The sequence below is a fragment of the Gopherus flavomarginatus genome, chromosome 1 (genome assembly GCF_025201925.1).
Source record: "Gopherus flavomarginatus isolate rGopFla2 chromosome 1, rGopFla2.mat.asm, whole genome shotgun sequence".
Taxonomy (NCBI): domain Eukaryota; kingdom Metazoa; phylum Chordata; order Testudines; family Testudinidae; genus Gopherus; species Gopherus flavomarginatus.
Window position 1 is genome coordinate 17089081 of NC_066617.1, and position 27278 is coordinate 17116358.

The 27278-nt window shown below is 41.9% G+C and overlaps 1 protein-coding gene across 3 annotated transcripts; it reads right to left on the reverse strand.

Annotated features, from left to right (window-relative positions):
- Positions 1-1107: 1107 nt before the first annotated feature.
- On the reverse strand, positions 1108-27128 carry SEPHS1 (selenophosphate synthetase 1). Of its 3 annotated transcripts, none has more exons than XM_050936956.1 (9): positions 27048-27128; positions 23465-23722; positions 20608-20711; positions 14354-14461; positions 13183-13337; positions 12169-12259; positions 9170-9269; positions 6411-6623; positions 1108-2408 (listed from the first exon to the last, which is right to left on the reverse strand). In XM_050936956.1, exons 2-9 carry the CDS (start codon positions 23655-23657, stop codon positions 2194-2196), a joined length of 1179 nt encoding a protein of 392 aa, XP_050792913.1. In that variant the 5' UTR covers positions 23658-23722; positions 27048-27128; the 3' UTR covers positions 1108-2193. The 3 variants fall into 3 exon arrangements, with proteins under 3 accessions (XP_050792913.1, XP_050792912.1, XP_050792914.1); XM_050936955.1 differs by lacking the exon at positions 27048-27128 and adding an exon at positions 26213-26773; XM_050936957.1 differs by lacking the exon at positions 27048-27128 and adding an exon at positions 25684-26166.
- Positions 27129-27278: the final 150 nt, after the last annotated feature.

Genomic DNA, 27278 nt, shown 5'->3' on the forward strand with positions numbered 1-27278 from the left:
CCGGTGATGGTGTGGCTGATCTGGTTAGGTCCTGTGATGGTGTCGCTGGTGTAGATATGTGGGCAGAGCTGGCCTCGAGGTTTGTTGCATGGATTGGTTCTTGAGCTAGAGTTACTATGGTGCGGTGTGCAGTTACTGGTGAGAATATGTTTCAGGTTAGCAGGTTGTCTGTGGGCAAAGACTGGCCTGCCACCCAAGGCCTGTGAAAGTGTGGGATCATTGTCCAGGATGGGTTGTAGATCCCTGATGATGCATTGGAGGGGTTTTAGCTGGGGACTGTATGTGATGGCCAGTGGAGTCCTGTTGGTTTCTTTCTTGGGTTTGTCTTGCAGTAGGAGGCTTCTGGGTACATGTCTGTCTCTGTTGATCTGTTTCCTTATTTCCTCGTGCGAGTATTGTAGTTTTGAGAATGCTTGGCGGAGATTTTGTAGGTGTTGGTCTCTGTCTGAGGGGTTAGAGCAGATGCGGTTGTACCTCAGTGCTTGGTTGTAGACAATGGATCATGTGATGTGCCCGGGATGGAAGCTTGCTTGCATATATATACCTGCCCCTGGAAATTTCCACTACATGCATCTGACGAAGTGGGTATTCACCCATGAAAGCTCATGCTCCAAAACGTCTGTTAGTCTGTAAGGTGCCACAGGATTCTTTGCTGCCTAAGCATATGAAGGGCTTTTCGTCCTGGTATAATTATTAGTAGTGTTCCTTACCCTAGGGTACAATTACACAGCCTAACCCATTGTTGGGGAAGGCAGGTAAGCTTTTAGATAAACAGCATGATGCATTCCTTCCACTGTTAAATGGAATCTCGTTTGAGTGTTTTACAGCACAGAGTTAACTGCTGATTTATGGATAAAAGGATTAAAAAATCATCCCAGAGTTTATGCTTCTTAATAAAAAGAATTAGACACTTTTAGATAATCAACTCATCCCACTACTTTGATATCACAAGAGATGTCAAGCTGGATGGAACAACTATCACAACCTACCTATAAGGGCAAGAACAAGTTTTAATAATTCCACTTTTAAAAAAATGCAGGTAGGATGTTTTCCATCCCCGTAATTTAAGTACAAATCAAAAAACGTCATGCGCTTGTACAAGAGCAATAAAAAAAATTAAATATTTATTTGAATAACAAGCCTAAGTTCAAGCTGCAAAGTTGGCAATGTAGATTTTAAACACAGATCACAGAAGCGTTCACAAAAGGTATTTTGAGCAAAGAACAAAAATACTAAAAATATACTAAACAGCTGCTGATTTTAAAGAAACAAAAAAAGGGCTTGTAATCACTATACAAAATGTAAAATGTATTAAACACTACCATCCACAGAACAGAGGTTTGTTTTTAAAGTGATTATATTTAAAAATTATTTGTGTAGTTAATTATATAGTGAATTGTAAATGAATATTATACAGAAAACTCCTTTTGGTCTGCAATTCCTTTGTTGCACTAGAGCACATCCAATCACATTGCAAAACTGAGCAATTATTATTTTTTCCTTACTATCAATAAAGAAAACAATTATTGATAATACAGTAAATATTGTCAGGTCTACAAATAATGAAATTAAAATTTCTCCTTCAACTATGAAGTGCTTTCCATGCAAAGTTAGCACTTGCTTGTTTAACAGAGTGTGCTACCAAGCAATGTCCAGGGTTGTAGATGCTGTCGAGTAAAACTAAAACTTTACAAATCAAAGATTGAATGTAATCATGCAACCCTCGTACTACTTGAGTATACCCACTGTGTCACCTATCAATTTACTGCCTTTCCAGAATATCGTTCAAGGCATCCAAAATTAGACAATGATAAATATACATATAATGAAAGGACACACATTGCTATTTGACACTACTACTGGTAATGTCTGTGCTACGTGAAAGCACCTTTAAAAAGAGCCTATGCGGCAAGAGATAAGTGTCTAAAGATTCAAAATGAATCAACAGTATTGGATAACAATATAGTTCTCAACTCAGAAGCTGCCTCAAGATTAGGTGCATCTTCAGTTAATGTAACAGGAAAAAAAGGCAATGGATTTTATTTTATTAATTGTATCCACTCAAACTGACCTAAGGCCATCAGATGTGCAGACACAATGAAGTTTTTTTTTTCTTTTTACAGTTCTTTAAATTGTAGGATGATAAAGGAATAGATCTATTTAAAAACAAAACAAATAGCTATTTTATCTAGATTAAGAAGTGGCACCAGGTGTCGGGTTCACATTTTGAGTGGCCACTTGTGGTGCAACTTCAATGATTCGCGGTTTATCTATTATTCTGGCAGTACGATTGCCCTTCTCTACAATCCCAATAATCCATGCTTGGTGACCCTCGCCGTATTTCGGAGATTTGATCTCGGCGCAGAAACGTGCTGCCTGTTCACGTGGTAAACAGATAAGGAGACCTCCTGCAAAGAAAAAGGATCAGCACATTAACTTTTGGTTGCATTTAAACATCAAAACATTTAGAACCTTACGCTGCAGCCCCTATTCAGGCAAACTCTTCTTGGCTTCATAGGTTCTCTGACAGAATAAGGACAGCAGAAGATGATTTGGTGGAGGCCTTTCTGCTGTCACTGTGAAACATGAAGCTTACTATAACCATAAGTTTAACAAATAACGTGTAACCAAATAAGCACTGCAAAAGTTAGTGGAAAAGCAACATGCTAAGGACAACAAGAGATTGACAAAGAGTCCTGTGGCACCTTATAGACTAACAGAAGTATTGGAGCATAATACATGAATTGGAGCATGAATACCCACGAAAGCTTATGCGCCAATACTTCTGTTAGTCTTTAAGGTGCCACAGGACTCTGTCGTTTTTTACAGATCCAGACTAACATGGCTACCCCACTGATAAAAGATATACTGAAACACAACAAAGGCATTGCAAAACTATAGCAAATATTGCAACTCACCCGTACTAAAAATTCACATATAATCATTGTGATGAATAAAGGGCCCTACTCTGATACCCTGACTCCCATGTATATAGCACCTTAATCCTCAAATAGTTCTGAGTTCACTGGAACCTCTCACAGAGTAAGGTGCTGTTCAAGGTGAGTAAATGTGTCAGAATGCGACCCAAAGTTATGTCTAGGTCTGACCCTACAAGTCTTGCTCTAATAGTGTATGTGAAATGATCAGACACTATGGCAATAAGTGCCATAAAAGATCTGTAAATAAGTTGATTTTACTAAGCAAACCTCACAGCACCTGATGGTAGGAAAGAGACATACAGGAACGGATATATTAAAAACCACACAACATTGAATACATAGCAATCTCAAACAACCCTGTGGTACAGAAAATAGATACTCCCTGAAGAATTTAGCCAGGGCACTCCTACTCTTATGAAAAGTGCCACAGTATCTTAAGTGACCAGAAATAGTAAAGACATTGGGTCTTGCATCTAATCTAGGATGGCACATCCAGCAGCACAGTGCCCACTATCATCATAGCAGGTCACTGATTTAGAAGAGACTCTGGGAGAAGAGCACCATCTACTGAATCACCCACAAAAATTCCAGCAGTACACAGGAGTTTCTTTGGGCTCTTGTAAAAAAGTGTGCCAATCCTACTCATCTTGTAAAATCGTATAGATTACAGCTTATAGGGGTATAACTGCAGGCTACTAGCATGCCATGGACTTTAGATTTTTTTTGTGCATACTGAGTATCTTCATATACAACATGCTCTTCCCATATAGGCAAGAAGAGAAAGAAATTGCATGAAACAGAAACTATCTTTAATTTAAGGCTGCAGAAGAAGCAGTTTTTCAACAGTAATGATAGTTACTGTTTATATATATATTATTTTTTGTTTCTAGGTGCTATGTGGACTCACTATGTCTGCTATGCATGAAAACACCAACATCTCCCAGGCATTTGAAGATATTCACTCCCCCGTGAATATCTTTAATCAAAAACAACAAAAGCAGAAAGGCAAAAAACAGCATGATGTGTAAACTACTCCAAACATAATGGGCCAAATTAACCCCTGGGGGAAGCAAGTGCTATTCCCATGGAAGTCTCAGGTTCAAATTCAACAGTGACTTCATTGGTGATGCAAACGGTCAGAGAATAAGTTTAAATAAAACATAACTTGCATTTGGCATTCAGTGAACAACTTGCATACCAATTAAAAGGGAGGAGTGGTGAAAAGTATTGCAGGACAAATGATTAATAAAGGTGCAAGGAAGTAACCTGCACTTATCAATTTTCCCCCTCAGCCCCTCCTGTTAGTTGCCTATCCTGCTATTGTATGCCAATGATAAATCTGCCTTATGATCTTTAGAAACAGAGATATCATAAGTGGAGGCTATTTACAAGTTTCCACTGAAAACAGTTCTCATCTGAACACCACCATCCCAAGTGCTGGCCAGGTATACATCACTAACTCCTAATGTAGAGTCTACTATTTGTTATTAAAGTCTTGTCACCCTGACACTGGTATTGGTGTATTCTCAAGAAACAACAGTTCTGAGTGCTTTCCATCATTTGCTGTACTCTGCTACATAAATCTGTTTGCAAAATATGAAGCTACAGATGTAATATTTCAGGAAATTTAAGAAAACAAGGGGTAACTGCTCCAATTATCCTATAAGCAAATACAGGAAATGCTATAAATATCCATAAAATCCAACTCATGTTCTGTAACGCCTGTCAAATCCAAGTCCATAAATACCTATAAAGCTGGCGAGAGGTATTCAAGCAACATCCATCCACATCTGCACTTATTGTAAATAATCGTGGAGAAGCCAATTGAAAGGAATTCACATAGAGTTTAAAAGACACACCTTCCTTATGAATCATCTAATTTGTTTTCCAGAGTTTCATCTTTTCTAGGAAAAGACAGTGCTGGCCCAAGGTGTGGGATGGACAGCCTTGAGACTGAAGTGCTCTATTCACAGAGCAGGGATAGCGCAAGGGCCAGGATATACCAGTGCAAGTTTCTGTCCAGTGCTATACCACAGCCTCACTCTTTGAGGCACTTCCCTCATGAGTGAAGGGTAGTTCAGTCCCAGGCAGTGTTTGGCCTCTCTGCAACTGCTAACTAAGGTGGCAATTAGTCCCACTTGAGATGGTGGTTGTTACGTAGATATCTGTCCACCAAGAATGGGACTCAGACTAGCAAACACATTCATGTAAGTCCCCAGACAGCCACATGAATATTTTTCCATCTGTACCGACTGGGTCTGAACTCTTGAAAGGGATCACATTCCACATCCTAAGCATCTGAGCCACAGTCTCCCCAGGAGAGAGCTTCTCTTTAATCAATTATGGCTAAAGAACAATTGACCATATTACAGTAAGTTGCATATTCACTAGGGGAAAGTTTAAAACTCTCACTGAGATACCTCTTTCCAGATCTTCAGACTACATTTTGCTTTCAGGGGCTCTCTTTCTGCCGAGAACTTGAATAATGCTTTTGAAGAGAGGAGAGAAAGACAAGAGATGCAGAGGGTGAAGAGGAGAAGAAACAAAAAGTAAAGAGAGTGAGTAAAGAAACAAGGGGAGACCAAGAGGAAAAATGAGGTAGCGAGAGAAACTTCAAGGAGAAGAACAGAGCTCTTATTCTGAGAGGCTGTATGGCCAGGGAATTAACAAGATAGGGAGCTGTTTACCTCCTGGTCTTCAATTCAAATGCACCTCTAGGAGATAGTGAACAGTTGTTGCCACCTGATGGCTGTTTAGAGGCTTATGTGAAATGAATTTGGTTTTATCAGCTTAATTTCTAATAGATGGATGCAAATATGACAAAATAATCACTACAATCCACATCTTACCTGACAGTCTCTAGAGAGACTAAGTACTGAATGGATCTTAGAGACTGAATTCCTTTCTCAATACTAGCAATAGTATCTCCAGGTCAGGTTTGTGACACATTCACAGGACAGTGGGGGAGAAACCTGCACTGTTGATGCTTGTGCTAGATAGAGTGACGGCTTCAGTCTTGGGTTGGCAATCCAGTACTAAAATTCATACACAGATTTATAAAAGAAAAATACAAAATAAATATTTGATGGGCAGTAGCATTGCAGGCAATGTTACTTTTGAGAAAATGCAGTGCTAGCTATGTACATATTCAAATATTCACTGATCTGTAATTAATATGTTAAAAGAAACAAGAATTTAAAGAAATTCAGAACCAATCACTTATTGTAAATGCTCAATGTTTCAGATATTCCTCACAAGAGGTTTTAAAAATACAGTATTTCATAAGGGAGGAGAGAGGCACATTCAAAATAGCTTGGTGGTTTGTTCACAGGCTGAAAAAGTTAATTGTGAGCAGCTATATGGCTAACACTCTTACTAGCCTGGTTACACCATTTAGAACTCAACACATGGTGTCTGTAGCTACACCTTTGGAATTATGTGAAATTCTGAAGGGAAAAATAAGTCACTCACCTGATGTCTCAGGACAGGTCCCATGCATGAGGCCAAACATATTGCCACATGCTTTGCTAACTGCAGCCATCTTGGCTAGGACAGGAAGGTTATGGATAACGAAGGACACCTCATTTCGCTGTTGTTTGGCTAGGTTCTGTGCGTGCCCCAGGATTCCAAATCCTGTGATATCTGTAGCTGCGTGTGCATTGAAAGTGTGCATGAGTCCAGCAGCTTGACAAGAAAAAATAAACAGGGAAAGTAACATTTATAGAGTATGACAGACACAATTAAAATGCTGTTACAGATCTTTAAAATAAATATCTAACCTCCCTGCTCTAACAGAAACCATCAAGCTTCAAATCTTTCAGTGGAAAAGTCAATTAAAACATAGAGACAACAGAAATTCACAGGTACTGAGCAGATTCCCTTTAAATATTTGATTTGACAGTGTTTTTTTTAATGTAATTAAATATAGCAAAATATAATTTTTAATTACATGGTATTTATGAGCATGTTATATAAAATGTGCTAATGGTACCAGATCCAAGTTTCCCCAACGTTCGGGGATGAAGGGTGTTGAGTGCCCCGGGTTTTGGCTTGGCCCATTAGCTGTAAAATTGAGATTCAGATTGAATTGGTTTGTTGGTTTCAAAATTTACTTCATAACTTTTAACAGGAGGCCTGCATGTTGCATTCCGAGGGCTCAGAGAAGAGAGCATGTACAGGTCAGGCAGTAGAGACAGACAAACAGAGCCAACTCCATAACGTTCCAGCCTCCCCACCTAGGCATTCACGGAATCCTTGGGCATTTGTAATTGCCAAGCTCCTGGCCGGTAGAAAGGAACTCCCACATGCAGGACAATAGCTTTAGTTAAGAGCATTTAAATGTTGCTGAAGGTGACCTACAACGGGGAAAAATGTTTTGCCCTTTTTAAGCACTTTCTGATGCATGAACAAGGTTTGAGAGGGGTTTTTTACATTAGAAATCCAGGTCATCTAGTCTATTTTTTCCTGGAATGGGAGAGCAAGTACCAGGGAAGTAAAATCTGAGAAAGTGAGAGGAGAAGAGATTTTTAAGCATTCCAGCATCCTCAACTAAAGCTTAAAAAACTCCCATATTCAGTTCTATCCTCCTCCAAAAAGATGTCCAACAAAAAATAGGGACACGCCGCTTGCTGTTTCTATGGTAAAAAGCAAAAAAAAGCCCCAAACACTAAAGGAAAGAATTGACACACCATTTTTTCCAGCTTGAAAAAGGGAGGGGGAAGGGACGGGGAAGCAAGAAAATGAGAAGGGGGAGAGACGTTGGCACGAGGGAAAAAGATCCTGAAACAAAATTTTGAATTAAAAATAAATGAAAAATATCATTTATTTGAAAAGTTTTTGTGAACAATTAATAATGTAAAGTTTTGACCACCCCTACTTTCAGGGCTTCATTAAGCATCACAGAGGAAAAAAAAATAAAGCAGCAGCAGCACAGACCCCAATTTCCCTTTAAAATATTCTCTAACTCAGAGGTTCTCAATCTTTTTCTTTCTGAGGCCACCCCAATGTTGTACAAACATTCCAGGGCTCAGCCGGTGGTGATAGGGGGAGTGGAAGAGAGACAGAACGGGGGGATGGAGGAGGGGAAGGCGCCTTGTGTAGAAGTATAATTTGACTTCCATATTGCAGGAGCAAGGCCTGGTGGGGCTTGGACCAGCGGTGCCTGGCAGGGCTCGGGGAAGAGAGTGCCACCTCCACCACCTGACTCACCTCAGCAGGCCACCCTGCCTGTCTGGGCTGGGGGAGGGAGGGGATGGGACACAACCAAAAATTATAAACTCGGGGACTCGGAGGGGGGAATGCTAGCTCAAAAACTTTGAAAACAGCTCAGGATGCAGACAGGGAGTAGCCAGGGGCTGTGTGCAATGAGGGCTGTTGGTAGCTAGGAGCTGTATGTGGGCAAGGGGGTAGCTGAAGGTGCAAGAGGAGGGGTAGTTAGGGCTGTGTGCCAGAAGGGCCCCCCCTGCAGTCGCTGCTCCCTAAGAGCTCTGCCAGCCCCGGAGCCAGGTACCCCTGCCTGGGCAGCTCTTACTGGCTGCGTGAATAGTCAAATTGGGCTGGGAGCAGAGGAGCAGCTGCAATCTCAGACACCAGCAGCAGAAGATGGGGGAACACCACGGCTGCCCACTCCATGACTCCAGCCAGAGCAGCAGTTGCCCTGCATTGCTCGGCTCCAGCTTCCAGCCTCCACTCTAGCCATGGGGCGGGGCCTTAGGGGTCTGGGGGACAGGAGGAGGTGGGGGGGGTGGAGCTGACCCCAGGACTGCCCCACTCTGCATAAGGGACTGCAGTTTGGGGAAGCAACACCCCTCGTGCTCCTCCAACTTCGCCCATGGGCTTGGGGTTTCAGCCCTGGGGCAGGGGGGTCACCAGGGCTCCAGGATTCATCCCAGCACCTCTGGGCTTTAGCCCTGTAGGAAGCGCTAGACCTTGGACCCCCTGAAACAGCTCAGGGCCCCCAACAGGACCACAGAACCCCAGTTGAGAACTGCTGCTCTAACTCACATGTTATTTACTTCACTCACCCAGAAAACATTTATCTCAAGCACCATTTGTGCCTTTGCTATATAATTAACAGTGGTCTTTTTAATCTTGCTTCATGAACATTGAAGAGATTAAAGATGAGAGGCTGTGCTGATGTAGCTTATTTCCCCACAGCAGACAGCAGAAATTAAACGTGGAAAGCAAACCCAAAAAACCCCAGACCTCGAGGGCATTCTCATTCTTCATACCTGTTCTGTTGAGCCTTGCCATGTTCATCATTGCCTCCTGGTATGCTAACTCCACATCTTCTTGAGTTACCACTAGCTTTATTTTATTCCATTTTTCTGGCTATTTGGTGGGAGGAGAGACATGATTTATTTAGTTTATTTTCTTAGTTTTGTGGATAAGTGTTTTAAAATGCATTCAAATTTATGCAACTTTAATCCAGGATGTACTTCCACTTCTTGAATGTTTAGTTTAATTTTTAAAGGGCTAATGTTTTAAAGTCAATGATTTTACACTGATATGTCTTTACGTTTGCAGAAATATAAAACAAGTTTCTCCATTTATATTTGATCACTTTGTTGTGCCTAGATATTGCAGTTCATAGGGCATTGCATTTAAAGATTTATTAGATACAACATTTAAGTGCTGTACACATTTTACACTGTGCTCTGTGTGCAGAGGCAGTAGGGTAATCTATCCTCTAAATACCTCCCTCTTACAGAACTCACGCACGATTAAAAGAGATGCACCTTACAACATGCCCCAACGTCTAGCAGACCAAGGCACTTTTGGACAAAGAAAGGGAATAATTCCACAGCTGGGAACTCTCCACCAAGCCTGGGCCACCAGTACCCAAGAGTTCAACCCTCAGGACTGACAGCAAGAGTTTCAAATGATCTTTCCTTGTTCCCTCAGTTCTGAGCACTGTAGGGGAGAGCATGCTCTCATTAAGCAAGCTGGGATCATATCATCCTGTAAGGTTCACTTCCATTTTAAAAAGTTACCTTCCTTTTTCCAAATGTTTTCACAGATTTACTCCACATTCCATCCCTTTCTAACATCATGTGCTAACAACAACTTGTATTTTTATATAGTGCCTTTCATCCCAAACAATCCCAAAACACTTCGTGAAAGGATACTCAATAAACAGAGATAACAATTAATTACTGGAAATAATGCTCCATGTAGATTAACAGTTGATTTGTTTCAAACAGTTCAGAGCAACACTACAAAGATTGGAAGTGAAAAGCGTATGCAATAAAAAACCAAGGGAGAGAATTGGAATAGATGAAAATATAATTATTCAAGCTGGAATCTGGTCAGGACACTGCGATTAACACTCTTATAAGAAGATCTATACAATCATTAATAATCACTAGTGGACATTGGTATTAACCAATATCTGAAGGAGAGTACTTTCAGTAGCACAGTTACCTCTACCATCAGGCTGGAGCACTGGTTTGGTAATGACTCAAGAGAATTCCACCTACCAATATTATCATCATCACCCCTTTCTGTAGCACAGTTTCATTTGTAAGTTCTCCCAATCCGATACTGACCCATCTTAGATATCTGCAAGTCAGAGCAATCTCACTCCATGCTCTTCAGTCTTTGCTCCACTCCCTGCGACTACACAACTGAAGGAGGAAGATGTGAGCTGCAGATCTTCCCTGCATCATTTCCTATCTTCAACTCTCACTAAAATCTTCCTTTTCATTTTTGCCTATGAATGACACAAAGCCCACTCATATTTCCTAATACAGCATCCTTCCACTTCATTATCCCTATAGCCATCGCCTGCAAGAACCTTTCATTACTGCTTTACCACATTTAATGTTTTAGCTCACTTTTTACTCTGTAATCAAGCTCTGTATTCAAGCTTTCCTTTCTTCCCTGTACAAAAGTTGCTGTACCATGCAGTCTCTCTTCAAAGCATTTTCTGGTACAAAGAATCCATTTATATAACAAAGTAATACTCCTTTAGAAGCTTTATATATAGATAAATATGATGGGTAATCTCTGTTTTCTCTTTGCTCACAATTAAAGATACACATTGATTTCCTTTCTGCCTCTGTTTTTCATAGCAGAAAAGTGCTTTGGTTGACAGTCAAGAAAAATTAGAAGTACTTGAAATATGTGGCACTTCAGAATAGCCTTCATTTGTGAGTCTGTACGTCAGTGAAACATGCCAATAAGTGAGATTATGGTCAGAAAAGAGACCATAAAAAGGTCATCTTGCTGTTTCATGTTTATTTCCCAACAATAACTTTCACATTAGGTATTTTCTCTCAGGCCCCCCATCCCGAGATCTGACTGGCACAGGTGGGACTCTGCAGCTACGCAGATTGCAAGATCAGACCTTAGATCTTCTTTTACAAATTTAAAGAGAAAATAAGTGTTTTTTCCAGCTGCCCATTCTTCAGACTCAACCTAGGCTCCCGGGGGGAGGGGGTAGAAAGAAATCAAGCAAGTTTCCCACCCTCCTTTTGCTAACAACAGAGATTTCGGAATTAGAATTCATCTGGCAATTTAGTGGCTGACACCCCAGGCAAATTAGATATCAACTCACTCTTCTTGCAGTCTATTGGCTCTGCAGTCCCCAGAACAGTAACACCACATCTTTTAAAAATGCAAACTAAGCAGTGGTAATTCTGAAGACATACAGTGAGAGCCAAATCACAAACAGATGCCAATTTTACAATCAATTTTCAACTCAGTAGCTACACGTTTGCCTTAAGTAGCACATGGAAATATTTCCATGTACATAGTGCAACTATAGATATTTTCTTAAACTCCAAATGTAAGATATGGACTGTAGAGATATTTCCATGTACCCATATACAGAAAGTCCATGAACACTAGGTGAAATCCTGGCCCTACTGAAGTCAATGGGGCAGTATTTCACCCAGGATGTCAAGTCCTTGCTTTGTTCATTGACAGGTGTCCAGATCCATTTCTTTTTTTTTTTTTTTGTTATTTATCTTGTTTAGTACAGTAGCGCCTAAGGACCAACAAAAAATGGACCCCATTGTGCTAGGCACTGAACAAAGAGTAGCAGACAACCTCTCCCTGGAAGTACTTATAATCTAAACACAAAAGACAGATACAGAGTGTGGGGAAAGGGATAAGACAGCAATCCTCTTAAATACTACTTAAACTAGTGAGCATTCCCATTTCAAAATGTTGTGTCCCTTCACGCAATATCACAGACACTTCACCCCCTTCTAAGCAGTTTACTCACAATATCTAGCCATTGGTGGACAGCTACAGCCACTTGCGTTCCCAAGGGTTTAGTCAACACAAGCACATCTCCTGGCACTGCATTGTCTGGCCTGCGAACAAAGTGTTCCCATATTAATTATGAAGTGAAATGTACACTTGAATAGGAGTATTGGGTTGGAAATATTTTCACAATATCATACATTCCACTGCACTTAAAACTGATATTTTTAGAAGACATACAACTTAGAAAAGCCCCATATAATTACCCCGTGGATTTCATTGTTACAGGATATTATTGAGGCAGAGAGCTTATGAATATATTTAAAAGGAGATAAGATCTTCATATAAAGGACAGTCCCTTCAGTTGCATAAGATCATGCATTTTTCTATTAAGTTGTTGGGTACATTGGACAGAAGAAACAAAGGACATGTTATCAGTCCTCATAATTCAAGGCATACATGAATCACCAGCTGTGGCCAGGGGGAAATTCCTTCTTATGGTATAATACTCCACACAGGGAAGGGTTGATGCCTTTCTCCATAGCATTCAACATTGACTAACATTGAATACGAGGTAACGGATAGCCTGAAAGCTGTAAGCACAGCACTGGTGTGACATTTCTTGTGTTCTTAACTATCATTAATATGGTACTTCAGATACCATTTAAAAAAAAAAAATGAACATCCTAACCAGTTTTTCGAAGCCAGGCTATCCATCCCCAACTATCACTCAGATCTAAAGGTTCCAAAACTTAAATCCGCCTCTTGAAGGAGCATATATGAGCACAATGTTTCATTTCTGATACTGTACACTCTTTTTGAAAAAGCAAACCAGTGCAAGAAAGATGTTAGCAGCAATCTCAGATATCTCTAAGGTATCCATCACAAGGGTACCCAAATGCTGAGAAAATACATCTTTATTCATCAGGAGAAATTAAAATAAAGAACATGATATGTTATTAAAAAGGAAGATACACCTTTATTTAACCCTTTGATATGGCACCATGCGATTTTGTTCAGTGATTTAACTTACATTATAAATTCATTAGGCTGACAGACTGTAGTGGCCACTCCTCCTAAAACAATCCAAGGATTTAACACTGTTTGGCCACCAGTCACAGATGTTCCTGCCTCTTCTGCTGCATCTTTGAAACCCTGGATAATTAGAGGCATCACTTTGTCCCTTTCCTACAGATCAAAGTACAGAGGTCAGAGTTTCATATAAGCAGTGTCTACTCATTTCACAACTGGATCAGGGTATCAGAAACTCAATCCAGCTCCCACTGAAGTCCAGGGCAAGGTTTTCATTCAGCAGAAGCTGGGTAAAGCCCTAAAAACAGTTAGCCTCCAGCAACTGACATTCCATACAGTACTGTGATGGTTTCACAGCTCCTTGTAAAATGTTGAAGGAACATCCCCAAAAGGTCACACAGGAGCTAAAAAAGCTGTGACATGAACCAAGGATTGCATAGATCCAAGTCTCTGCTCCTTATGGACCGAAGAAAATTCTGAAAATTCAGAACATCCTGCTGTTTAATCTGGGGCAGCCCACAGGATGTTAGTGCCACAGGGGAAAGTGGAATTTGGCCCTTGCCCCTGAAAAAGAGATTGCTCTCTATTCTGTTTCCCACTATCCCACTCAGCTGAGCAACCAAGAGGGTCCCAGGTCATTTCTTCCTCCGAGAGAGCAGCTCTTTTTCTGCTCTGCCATCTGCCACAGGTGCTGGTGTTTTCCAAAAATCCACCTCACTTTCTCTGGCACCCGATCAGTAGTGCTTCAAAGGAAGCATTATATCAGCTGGCACAAAAGACCCCAGAGAGTACCTGTACAAGTTCTTATACCACACCTATCAACATGGTATTCAAGAGCTGTCTCAGGCCCCTACTGCGGAGGGCTGAGCAGGAACAGGGACATCATTTGGGAGAAGACAACTAAAGTACTGGCAGAAAAAGCGCAGCCAGAGAAGAGATGTTCAGGGCCAGCCTGTCGGCAAGCAAACACAGAAGTTCTATCAATATGCAAGTGACCAATTCTTAGGTGTAGCATCCTATGAGACCACCCACCCAGCCCCTTTTTTAAAAGGCCCAAAACTTTGAGGAAAAAAACATTAACATGTGTACTGCAAAGCTAAATGATCATTTAGGGTAACACACTATGGGAGGTTTGGGTTCATCTGTTTCACAGTAATCATCATGGACCTTACCCTATCTGTCATTTTATTACTGATCCCAAGGAGCATCAACATGTTGTCGCATTCTGTGACCCCCATAGCATAAAGGTCACTTAGGACATTGGCACAGGCTATACGTCCCTGCAAAGAAACAAAGACAAAAAAATCCAGATCAACATTTCCATATGTTCAGATAATACTTCACATGAACAGGACAGTCCTAGTCTTTAACACGTTTATAGTCTGAGGCTGTAAAACTGGCATGTTCTCACTCCACAGACCTGCCCCCTGCCTCTACTCTAAATCAGAGCTTCTCTCTTTAATGACAATGAGTCCAGTTCCGAACTGACTTAAACCGTACCTCCACTCAAGTCAATGAAGCTATAATATGCCAATTTACATCAGCTGAGGATCTAGCCCCGTAAGTTTATATTGCTTTCCACTTCTGTTAGCCTTCCAGAATCAGCATAGCTATGAGACAACAAGTTGGATTCCAATCCTTATTTTACATTATCTCAGAATTGTTTACTAAGTTCCCATCAGTTATACCTGTGCAAAACTACTGATGGGAATGCAGAGATATCACTCAGGACATAATGCAGTTATGCAGACATAATTGAAGGCCTATTCAGCCTACAAAACAGTTTTTGTCAGACTGTTAAGAGCAGAGAGGAGATAGCAAGCACTCCTTGATGAGGGAACAGAGCTGAAGACACTGAGATCTCTGATGAAGAACATACCCAGTAGGAAGGGATGTCAAAACAAAACCAACCAACCAACCCCACATCATCCTCCAAATTCTGTTCTCAATTATGTTGGTGTAGGTCTGGGGTACTTCCACAGGTTTTAATAAAGTACTTCTGGGGGGATTCTGTGTGACTGTGCACCCACAGAACACAGCACCCCCTAATTCCTGTGATGTTGAGGGGAGGGAATTGCTTCCCCCCAAACAGAGGTGAGGCATGGAGGGGGAGACGACACACGGGGTTACATGCACAGCCATCGCCCCTCCCCCAATTCTGCAAGCGCAGAGCTGCCCACCTGAAGGAGGCTGTCTCTGAGCTCTGCTGACACTGCAGCTGAATGCCGCCTCTTGGGTCTTGTGCTCCCCTTCTGTTTGCTGGGAGCATTCCTGTTTTCTGTGCAACAGTGAGTGTCTGCAGTGGGGCTGGGTAAGGAGTGGGGTGTTGGGGGAAATGAGGAAAGAGGGATGGAACAGGGTAGGGAGAGGGGAATGTGGGAGTGAGGGGAGGGGGATGGAGAAGAAGAAAAGGGGATAGGGAAACCCTCAACCTGACAAGCCCTAACCCCTACACCTGGACCCCTCCCCAGTGAACCCCCTCCACATCCAGACCCACCCCCTGCCAAGTGCCATCTTGCCATACCCAGACCCCTCCTGCTGAATCCCAACCACCTTCAGCTGGATCCCCTGCAGAGTTTCATTGTCTCTGCACTTGGAACCCCCAAGCCCTTGCGCATCCAAATCTCCCTCTGAGCTGCCTGCACCCAGACTGCCCCACACAAAAACCTCTCCCCCCACACCTGGCTCCCCCCCACACTGAGCCCCTCCACACTTGGATTCTGCTTGGCTGAGCCTGCCCACCAACAGCTGGTGCACATGGCACAAAGGGGGAGAGCCCTGGGGTGTTTCTGGGGCAGGCCCAGTTCTTATACTGTGTCAGGTCAGGTGCAGCCTCACTGCTGAGTCCCAGTACCAGGGGAGGTCAGGGCTTCAGGGTGATCTCCCACGTCAATGCAACCAGTGGCCTGTGCTCCCCACTGCCATGCTGGAGCCCCACTTATTGACAAATAAAATTTGCAGAATTTTAATATATTGTGCATATAATTTTTAATTTTTGGCACAGAATTCCCTCAGGAGTAATAAAGTTAATCTGGATTTACATCTATAGAGATGGAACAGAATCTGACCCTATGTTTTTAATAACCATTTTTCTGGAATTTCCCCCAAAACCTTAATATGATAAAATAACTGCTCCACATATTTAAGCACAACAATTTGGGCCAAAGAAAAAAATCCTAGATAGAAAGCAGATAATTTTGCTAGAAGGTGCCCAGCTCATCTTCTGAACATACTGTTCTACAGCATACAATCTGACCACAATGGACCATCATCCAACTTCAGATACACACATAGGGCTCCCCACTGATGTTAGTGGGGCCCTCTGCATATATCTGAAACTGGAATATAATTGAGTATTTTAAATTATTTTAAAAGGCATGCTCATTATGCACAATGAGTGGCTCCAAGGAGACCCACTGCTAGTTTGTGCAGATGATTAAGGAGGCTCAAACATGTCATTTTCCTTTCTGTACTGCAATTATCAAACTATTAAGCACTATCTTCAGTGTTTATCAAGCAAGCTGCTAGTTTATGCTCTCTTAAGAAGTGATAAGGTTTTCAAAACCACAATGACAACAGTTCTCTGGTCTAATGGCAGGAGGTCAATGCAATACGCTACCAATAGGTGAAACCCCCAGGGAGAGACACTCAGGAATTGCAGTTCTCAAGTATGAGAAAACTGAGGTGGAGACAAACTTGGCAACACACTTACTTTGCCTCCAGTATTGGCAAACACCAGAAGGTTCATAATTGTGGATAGCCTAGGTATAGGTGTCCAAGCTCTTGGCTGGTTATCTGGGGCTTCAGCCTGCAAACTTTTAGCCATATGATTAGTCCCATTGAAACAAATGGATCTACTTTTAGGAGTAAGGACAACTCATGAAAACAAAGCTCTCTTCTGCTCCTGTACTTAAAACATGCCTCTTATATTGCATGCGGGGCTTGTAGCACACACCACCTATTAAGGCTCCCCTCAACATGTCCCTTTAGAAGAGCTGTTTTCAACTGCTTAGAACTTTGCCAAACTATAACCATTTGGACTGAAATTCTGCATGTCTTGTATCTGCCTCAGGTTTAATGTTGTTGAAAAATTTCAGCCAAAATGGTTCAGCCATTTCCAAAAATAAGGCTACGAAAAAATGTTTTGTCCATGTTAAAAAATTATTGCAATGTTTACTTAAAAATGATCCAGCATCCCCATGCTTTGAAGCAAGGACTTGAAATCTGGAAGCAGGGGGTGGCCTTTGTGTCAGAGATGAGCCTTTTGCTATCCATGTGAAAAAATCCCAGTTATAAGCTCTTGGAAGAAAGAAAAAAAAAAAAACAAACAAACACTGCTTGCACATGCTCAGTAGAGACTTCCGGGAGCTTATCAATTAAAATGTCCAAAGATTCTGTCCTCTATCCCCTCCCAGTTCCTAATATTACTCAGACTGCACATCATGTGCTATCCTCACAGGCAGAGAGACTGGGACAAGGAGACAGGGAGGGGATGGGAGGAGAAGCAGATTGGAGGAGGAGCCAGGAATAGGAAAACTGGGATTTGCTGGACAAGGATACTGGGACTGGGTGTGGGAAAGGGGAAAGACCGGGAGTCAGGGAGAAAACTGGAACTTAGAGTGTGCTCATAGGGGGAGGCTAGGATGGGCTGAACAAAGAGACCGAGGTGAGATGTCTGAGGAGCGGAGACTTGGACTGGAACAAGGAATTAGGAGTGGAGTGTGACGCTGCAGTCTATATGGTTTTATAAAAATATGCTAATGAGTGAATATAATGCAACTGGAACATGCTTCATGCAAAAGGTCTCTTGTAAGGTATCATTACAAAGCTTATAATCTGCTGAGTATGATCATCCTATTTGTATAAATGTACCACTCTTGTATCTGAAACTAGAAATATGAAATATAACTCTGAGGGCCTATTGTAATCATGCAAAGCATGGGCCATTATTGGTGGTTTTGAATCTTGATGACTCCCATTAACCAGGACAATTGTCTGCAGATGGCTCTGTTTTACCTGTAAGTCTTCCTGTATAAATGTGTGCTGGCAAGCGGGCAATGAAGTCTTGCAGTGACATGTGATCATGTCACCTGAACTGGAATCCATCTTTAACCTGGTGTCTTTCCATTGAGAAGGAGCGGGGTGGGAACCCAGAGAGAGACAGACAAAGGATTCCCGCCTTATGCAAAAGATATATAAAGGGGTGGAACAGAACAAAGTGGGAGGAGCCATCATGAGGAATCCCCCTAGCTACCACCTGAGCTGGAACACGAGCTGTACCAGGGGAAAGAACTGTGCCCAGGCCTGGAAGGTGTCCAGTCTGAGGAAAAAACTTACTGAAGCATCTCTGAGGGTGAGATTATCTGTATTCAGTTTGATTAGACATAGATTTGTGCGTTTTATTTTATTTTATTTTGCTTGGTAATTTACTTTGTTCTGTCAGTTACTATGTGGAACCACTTAAATCCTTAAATATTTAATAAAATCACTTTTTACTTATTAATTAACTCAGAGTATGTATTAATACCTGGGGAGCAAACAACTGTGCATATCTTTCTATCAGTGTTATAGAGGATGAACAATTTATGAGCTTACCCTGCATAAGCTTTATACAGGGTAAAACGGATTTATTTCGGTTTAGACTCCATTGGGAGTTGGGCATCTGAGTGTTAAAGACAAGAACATTTCTGTTAGCTGTTTCAGGGAAACATGCAGCTTTGCTGCAAGTAATTCAGACCCTGGGTTTTTGTTGCTGTAGAAGGGAGCATCTGGCTCAGCAAGACAGGGTGCTGGGGCCCCAAACTGGCAGGGAAGGCAGGGGTAGAAGTAGTCTTGGCACATTGGGTGGCAGCTCCCAAGGGGGGTTCTGTGATCTAACCTGTCACATGGCGAAGAGACAGAACTGGGACAGGTTGGAAAGGATGAGACAGAAGGGGTCAAACTTGGGGGAAATGGTTGGAAGAGTCAGCACCAACATGATACCACCTCCTCTAGGGCTTGAAATGGAACCCAAGATTCCAGAGTCTCACTGTTCCTCTGCTGTCAGCAACTATCTAGGAAATCCACTGACAAAGTATGTCTCACCCCCCTCTAGTGCTGGTCCACACAGAGGTTTGACAACCTACTATTATATCAGTTACTCCATTAGTTCAAGTGGCAGAGGTCTGCATGGTGGATCTAAAAGTTCCAACACTGCTGATGATGCCACATGATGGAATTTGTTTTTTCGGGTATATATTTTTTAAAAACCTAGGAAATCACACACAAACTTCGTTTAAAGAACATTAGCAAGGTTGCAAAGTCAAGCATTCAGAAGTTAGTAAATGTCAAAATTAAGGTTGCCTGAGCTCTGTCCATCCAGTGTACTCAATAAGGCAGAGGTGCTATAGAAAAAATAGTATGTGATCATGTTACTAAAGCTGTAGCATAATGCACATGTGCAAGGGAGCTGTATTAAGGTTGCATAGGCAACCTTAATTCAGGTATTTCTTAACTTTTGAGTGCTTGACTTTGCAAGCTTAATAATGGTCTTTTAAAATATGTTTGGTGTATAATACAGATCACCACCAGTGCACATACCACTGTAAAAACACATGCATCTCTTTTGTGAGAGGCAGTAATATAACCTGAGTACAGAACTGGAAACCAGCCCCGAATCCTAATCCAGTTATTGTTCCTAAGCTTTAATCCTCACTCTGCCACTGACTTGCTATATAACCTTAGACAAGTCATGTAGGCCCAGATCCTCAGCTATTTAGGCACCTAATTCTCATTGAAATGAATGGGAGTCAGGTGCCTAAATTCCCATGAGGATCTGGGCCATAATCTCTTTGAATCTCAGTTTCTCCATCTGCAAGGTAGAGACAATACAAAGAAGTGTTGGAGAGACTAGTGATTTTGCAAAGAGCTCTGAAGTTGAAGAATGCAATATAATTGCTAAGTATTATTATTTAGGCTCATCCAGTCCTACAATTGTATCTAATCATTTGAGAACCCCCAAAACACAAATTTGGTTCCATGAGTAGGTCAGAGGATAAGAAGGGCTTTCTATTAAATCTCAACCAGTTTGCCCAGTACCTCGCAGAGAACCCCATTTCCCTCAGTAGCACTTTCTCAACCAAAGTGACTCACTGAACAGCAGTAGGAGGCAGCTTTGTTTTTAACCTTAGCTGTTCTCCTGACATTCCCCTCTTTAGAAAGCACTGTCGCAACTGCATTGGCAAATGTGGGAATGACACAGGAGTGGAAATATGAAAGAGTTTCTTTGTCTCATACATATCTCTGAGAGAGACGGAACGTGACAAACCAACCAGTGCAATGGCTGATTGTACAAGACAGCAAGTACTCACCAGCATAGACAACTCAGATTAATGAAAGCACAAATCAAAGTCAGCAATACATGTAATTGCAACTTTAGCCAACTTACCATCATATAAGGGTCATCCACAATGGGATAAATGTAATCTGTTGTCTGGACCAAAGACAAACCACCATGTCTTAAAGGAATGACACAAGTGTCCATCCCAATTCCTGCAAGGACAGGAAACCATCAATCAACTGAATAATTTATTCATCCCTTAGATGACTGTAATTCTCAATAAAAGGGAATTTGTAAAACAGGCCTATGAAATACAAGCCACTGCCAAAGGAGCAACGATTATGATTTTGTTCCTTACAGGAGGTATATTGCGCTAAACATCCATGAGTTACAATCTAATGCAATTTAATAAATGTATGGCAAGTTTGATTATGATGGGGTTTTCTTCTTTTTTGAAAATGTTTGCCCTGTACTATGTCATTCTGTGGAGAAACCTGGCAGGTGTACTTCAAGTCTGCTAGGTGGCTGTTCTTGGACCATCTTGCCAAAAACATTGTAACAGTAGTTTTAATCTTCAGTAATAATCTATTACAATCATCATGGCAAATCACAAAGGGATGGAGCCTTCTTGCAGATCAAGCATGGCTCAGATCAGTCTCGCTGGATGTTCAGTCTAAATCTGTTATTGGCAGTCTTACTGTGCCACTGAAGCTTTTGGTACCCACATGATCACCGATTGTGTAGCAACATTCCTTGGTAAACAAGCTTTGTAATCCATTGGTCTTCCATCCTCATAAATCCATACCAAGAAAGATGCTGAAACTAAACCACTCTGATGGAAGTGGTTGGCTATATATCCTCAATATATACTCTCCCCATTTTGGGGAAAAAAAAAAAAAGTGAAATGTGCTACAGCCCACATGTGCTACGGCCCTCATTCTGCAAGCTGGTTCACGCACATGGACCCCTGTAATTGTATGAAGTTCTACTGATCTCAGTGGGGTTTCACAGGTGCAAAAGATTCTGCTATACATAAGAGCTCAGAGGATTAGGGCCTGAGTGCCGAAATCTGCAATCTCTTACTCATGGAAGTATTCTGAACTGCATTTGGGACTACTCGGAGTGAGTCCTAACTACTTGTGGGAGTAGGGCCCAATTCTGAAAAATCCTATTATTGGTATTTTCCTTCCTAACAGCATCTCAGAAGTACCATCCATACACATGGATAAGGAAGTCACAGGCCTTCTTTTAAAGCACAACACATCAAAAGAAATACTGTCAAATGCATTTCTTGATGCATTTGTAAAAGGGATAGTCATCTTAAAGCACATTTTAAAAAGACTTAGTAAGTCTATTAATAAACACAGGTGTAAACACAGGTGAGAAAACTAAGTTTTGAAAATTCCTTCCAGCTTTTAACTTATTTTCTCTCCCCCCATTTATTGTTGTCCATTCAGAAGGCTAAACAATAAAAACTAAACTAGCAGTTTCATTGTTGTTTGGAGCCAGTTTTGCTTTCTAGCTCTCACGGAACAATAGTGAGTTGAAAAAGTGCAGAGAACTAATTAAATCCAATTAAACAAGGCCCCCCCCCCTTTTTTTTTAAACTCATGAAAACATTTCTATTATTTAAACAAAGGTGACACATAAACATTAAATTTTGGGCCAGAACAAGATCAGCGTCCCTTATCATCAGTCCTCTTAAATTATATTGCCACTGAGCCTCACACACAATTACTTCATAGATATATTTCATACAAAGATTGCCCTTGTTTAAGTGGGAACATTGGCTTTCTACTGATTTTCACTGATTCTGCCCTCTTTGGGAAAACCGTGTTGTCACCTGTTAGTCTAATAAGGGTCATCTAGTTACATTAAAATTGTTTAAAGTGAGCTCACTGTATGCCAGATTAAACAACAGTAAAATATTTTCAAAAACAAACAACTTAGTTGGTACGCCTGAAGTGGAAGAATTTCTACAATTTAGTCTGTGGAGAAGAGATTAAATACACAGAGCTAAATAAACAGATGAACTGACTGAAAAAGCTGTCATTAAACATTTTGTCTTGACTAATTTATCTATATCAATATTAGGTACTGTAGCTGGTATCAAAATACCCACATGCACCCTGTTCCCTGTGAAGGTTGCTTCTGCAGGTTACTTTTCTGTTCTCCTTGCACTATGCAAATACCAAAGAGAAAGCAAATCTGGCAAGAGCCATATAGGTCTTGTAGAGACAGCCTTTCCCATAAAACCTCTACAGGGAGAACAGAAAAGTTATAAAGAACACGACACAATGAGAGGACTGAAAGACTGATTTTTTCCCCCCTTCCCTTTTGGCTCACAACAGTGGATTCAATTTAGAAATGAAGGGAGGCTGGACTTGGGAGCTGGATAATTATTTACAGTCAATTCTCAGTTTCACTTTATGTCAGAAAATAAACTGTTCAATATTTTAGGGGAAAACCCCAAAACTATATTGATAATTCTGAAACAGTACTATGACCATTTTTCATTCACTAAGGAAATACTAAAATGGATACATTTGTTTTTAGAAATCAGTTGTTACTATTTTGGTTACTGAACTTCCACATAATTCATGTACAGACTCTATTAGTGAAAAATACTATTGTTCTTCTTATATTATAAGAACTCTCTCTCTCTACTTTTAAGGTCATTTCATAGCTCCTTTTTTCTCCTTCATAGTTAAGTGCTTTGCAGATAGGATATTAATAATTGCAGTACAAAATTATTATTCTTGTACAGCAAGATGACAACTGCAGGTTTATCCTTCACATTTCTGGACACAATCCCTATCTTGTTAATGTATATGAATCGGACAACAGCTTAATTTTAAAATAAATTAGCAAGCTAATAAATTAATAGGCTAACAGCTAACTTGATCTACTGTTTATGAAACAGGGAAACAGCAGTATCACTTGTTACTAGAGAAACAACACTCACCCAACCTGGGCATAACTGCTCCCAGAAACTGTTCATCTTCTTGAAAATGATTTTCTTGTAGGGACTCAAGCAGTTTCTGTAAAACATCCTGAGGCACTTTACAGCCTGTGCCTTTAAGTTCAGTGAATCGAGTCAGACGGAAGCTCTTGTCCAGTTCGTAAGTTTCTGGGTTAAAGGACTCCCGAACAGACATGGTTCTGAGTCCTACCTTCCCCCCCACCTTGAGCAAACGTATCTGTTGGTTCTCTGCTGATCAACCTAGTTAGAAAAATTGGGAACATTAGATAATTCTTAGAACTACAAGACAACAAGTTAGTGTATGTACTGTAAATAATATATATCAAAATATTAATGTAGAGGGTTTTGGGAGGGATCTTTTTGCCATTTTTTCCTCTTTTTTTTTTTTAAATAAGAAAAGTAAAGCAAAGCGTTGAGCAGACATCATCTGTTACAATAGGAGGGCATATCTCACAAGATAAGTTTCTTGAGACTACAGAGGAATGGTTCCTCTTCCATCTTCTGACATTTAAACTATAACACTGTCAAGCCAGTCAGAGGAGTGATATGACTTTTCCCCTAGTTATGCCACACCAGTGTTTAATTAAAAAAAAAAAAAAAAAGTCCACAGACCTCACTTAACAGAGACATATATAAATAAGTGTTACAGTTTTAGTTAGTGGGAACAAACCCCAAGAGGAGAGTTAGGCCTTGATCCGGCAACATACTCAGGTTCGGGGGTCTTTGTACACAATGGAACTTCATCAGCAAAACTTGTGTTGTTTGGGGTGTTTAAAGAAACCAAAACACACACACGCACACTTCAAACAGCAAAAGTTTTACCAATGATAAGCACCGATGTGAACAGCGCTTTGTCAGCAGGAGATAATGCTGCTGACACTTGTTAGGGGAAGTTTTTGTCGGTGGGAGAGCTCTCTCCCGCCGACAAACAGCAGCTACACTGCGCACCTTTTAGCGGCAAGGCATCGCTAAAAGGTGCATAATGTAGACAAAGCTTACGCTCATTGCAAGATCAGAACCTTAGGCAATAGCCTCTTTATTTCAAATGACACCTTTCAAACAATGGGGCAACCTAAATTCTGGTTTAAGAGGGCACAACTCATTTGGAGTCAACAGAAATACACCTGTTCACACCGGTGGTATATTTTCCCTAGGAGACCTATGTGCTAGTAATATAAAGCATTAAGAAAGGAAAACATTTAGTTAGGATATTTCTGCTAAAAGCATATTTTATGATGTTCATACACTAAAGCTGTTCAAAAGAAACAGACTTCATGCCTCTCAGGACTTTCTTTGGAACTGAACATACTTAATCAGATTAAACCACCCATTAGAAAGTTAATGTAAAAAGACACTGATGAAATTTATTTAATAAAATTCTTAACAATGCATGTCTAATTTTAGAACTCTTTTCCCACTGAGTCAGACATACAGCACACTCCAAAACTAATAAGAGGCCTAACTGAAGCGTTTAACTTCTAAACAGGAATGGTGGTGATATGGTGCAATTTGTCTTCCTTGGAGAAAAAGCTTTTCTGGAATTATTTAAAGTGACCTACATACAGTAGTGTCTTAGAAAGCAAATGTCATGCCTATTAAAAGGGTTCAACATGCAGCACTCACTGACTGCTGAGCAGGTTGATACTGGGTTAAGCTGAAAAGTTCAGCACCACAACTGGATATGTTTGATACCATTTAAAAAAAAAAATCTACAGCCCTATGCAAGTGGGTCCCCCAGTATACTGCTTATAAACAGACTGCCTCCTAACAAGTTCCACAAACTCTCAGAGATGTTATTTTATTGACTATGGTATAGAATGGCAATTCAAGTTTTAAAGTCCCTGAAAATGTCTAATTAGGAACTGAATTCCGCTTTACAGTGTTTTCCCTCCTTTCCTGGGAGACGTGTCACTTATTTAAAACAAATCTTCAAAAGCCCAAGCTTGGGCAGTAATCCAAGCACTCATTACAAGAACGTGTCTTGGATGAGCAATAAATCTGGTTTGTAACTTTTATTTTCAATGCAAGGCAATAAGCACTAGACTCAGAGAAGATACTAACTAGGAAACAACCTGTGGAGAGAAGTAGGAGGAAAAAAGTGGCTTTTAATGGAAAGATATTTTTGAACTCATCAGACTACTTCCCGAAAAACTGCAAAAAAATTGTGTTTTCCAAGTGGGGAAACATTTCCCTTCACTTACCCAAACACTGGTGTATTGTTAGCACCCCCTATCCACTTCTATGGGAAAGGATTTAAAGGCCAAAGACAACAGGCAGAACTTTTTGCATAGTCTTGAGTACTAATACACGCACTTAAATATATTCCCTGATTTTAAAAATAAATGTTCAACTAGACAAGTGACAGTTACTTAGTTAAAAACCTCAATAGAGAAAGGAACACAAAAGGCTTCTTGGTGAATATCTGAATGTGCTGCATACAATAATTTCATAATCTACCATGGAAGCAACCTTGCAAGATCCAATTTCATGTGACTTTTGGCACCCTGCATAAACATGCATTTCTAGCATCCAGTGTATTTGCAAAACAAACAACCCTCTCCATTAGAACAAATCACCCCCATACTCCAGATGTTTGTTACTTTAAAACAATGACAAATATTAGAAGATAGAATTTAACCCTTGCCGCTCTACAACCCTGACCATAAATAAAAATATACGTTGGAGGGTGTCGAGGAAAAAAATGACTGCAGAACAGGGCCAGATACCTACCCAAAATAAACCCAAGGACAGGGAATAGCAACACAAGTGAGGTGCATCTACAAGGCAAAGAACTGCACCGAGCATTTCTCCATGGAGTGTAGCGCAGAAGGCTGCGGAGAGACATGGCTCTGGGACACCTTAAATTTCAAGCTGCTGCCTTTAAAGGCAAGCAAGGGCCTCTACTGCTGCTCTTTGTGCAGCCGTGTGGGAGCCTGGCTGGCTGTGCACAGGAAAGAACCGTGCACACAGCAATCCCCTTCTACCCCCCCAAAGGAGGCTCCTACAAACAGATCTTTGCGGGGGGGGGGGGGGCGAGATTGATCTCCCTTACACACGAAATTATTAGCAGCAAAAGTGCGGGGGGAGGCAGGTAAAATGTCAGCAGAAGCAGAGTTAACCCTTCGCTGGAAGCAGAGATGCAGGGGCAGCGTTTAAAGGCGAGGAGCCGCGGCCGCCCCCCATTGCCGCCGCAGCCCCGGAGAGGGCGGGGAGGGGATGGAACGTTCCCCGGGAGCGGCGCGCGCCAGGCTCCCCGGCCAGGGGACTCCGCGGCGCGGGGCCCCAGCGGCAGCAAAAATGTCGGCGGGTGAAAAATTTAACCCATCGCCTGCCGGCCTCACCGCCCGGAGTTTTTTAAAGCGGCCCCGGCGGCGCCTCGCATCCCCTTCCCCCGCCCCCCCGCGGCCGGGCTCAGGGGCTGGGGCCAGGCATGCCCCGTGCGCCCTGGCCAGCCGCCGCAACGCGGGCAGGCCGCCAGCCAGCGCAGGGCCGGGTGTTTAACGGCGGAGGCGGATTCCCCTTTAAATCTCCCCGCTTCCCCCCCCTCCCCAGGTCTCCCTCTTACCGGCTCGCTCCTCGCCCTCCCTCCGCCTCCTCCCGCGAACGGGACTCCCAACCCAGTCCCACAATGCACCGGGCGCGCCGGGCTCCCTCAGCGCCGCCTGAATGGAAATGCCGCCGCCGCCGCCGGGCGGGGAGGATGCCCCCCCCCCCGCCATACACTATCCCCGTCCCGGCTCCGCGCCGCACGGGCCGGGGGTTAACCCCTCTCCGCCCGCGCGCGCACACACACCCC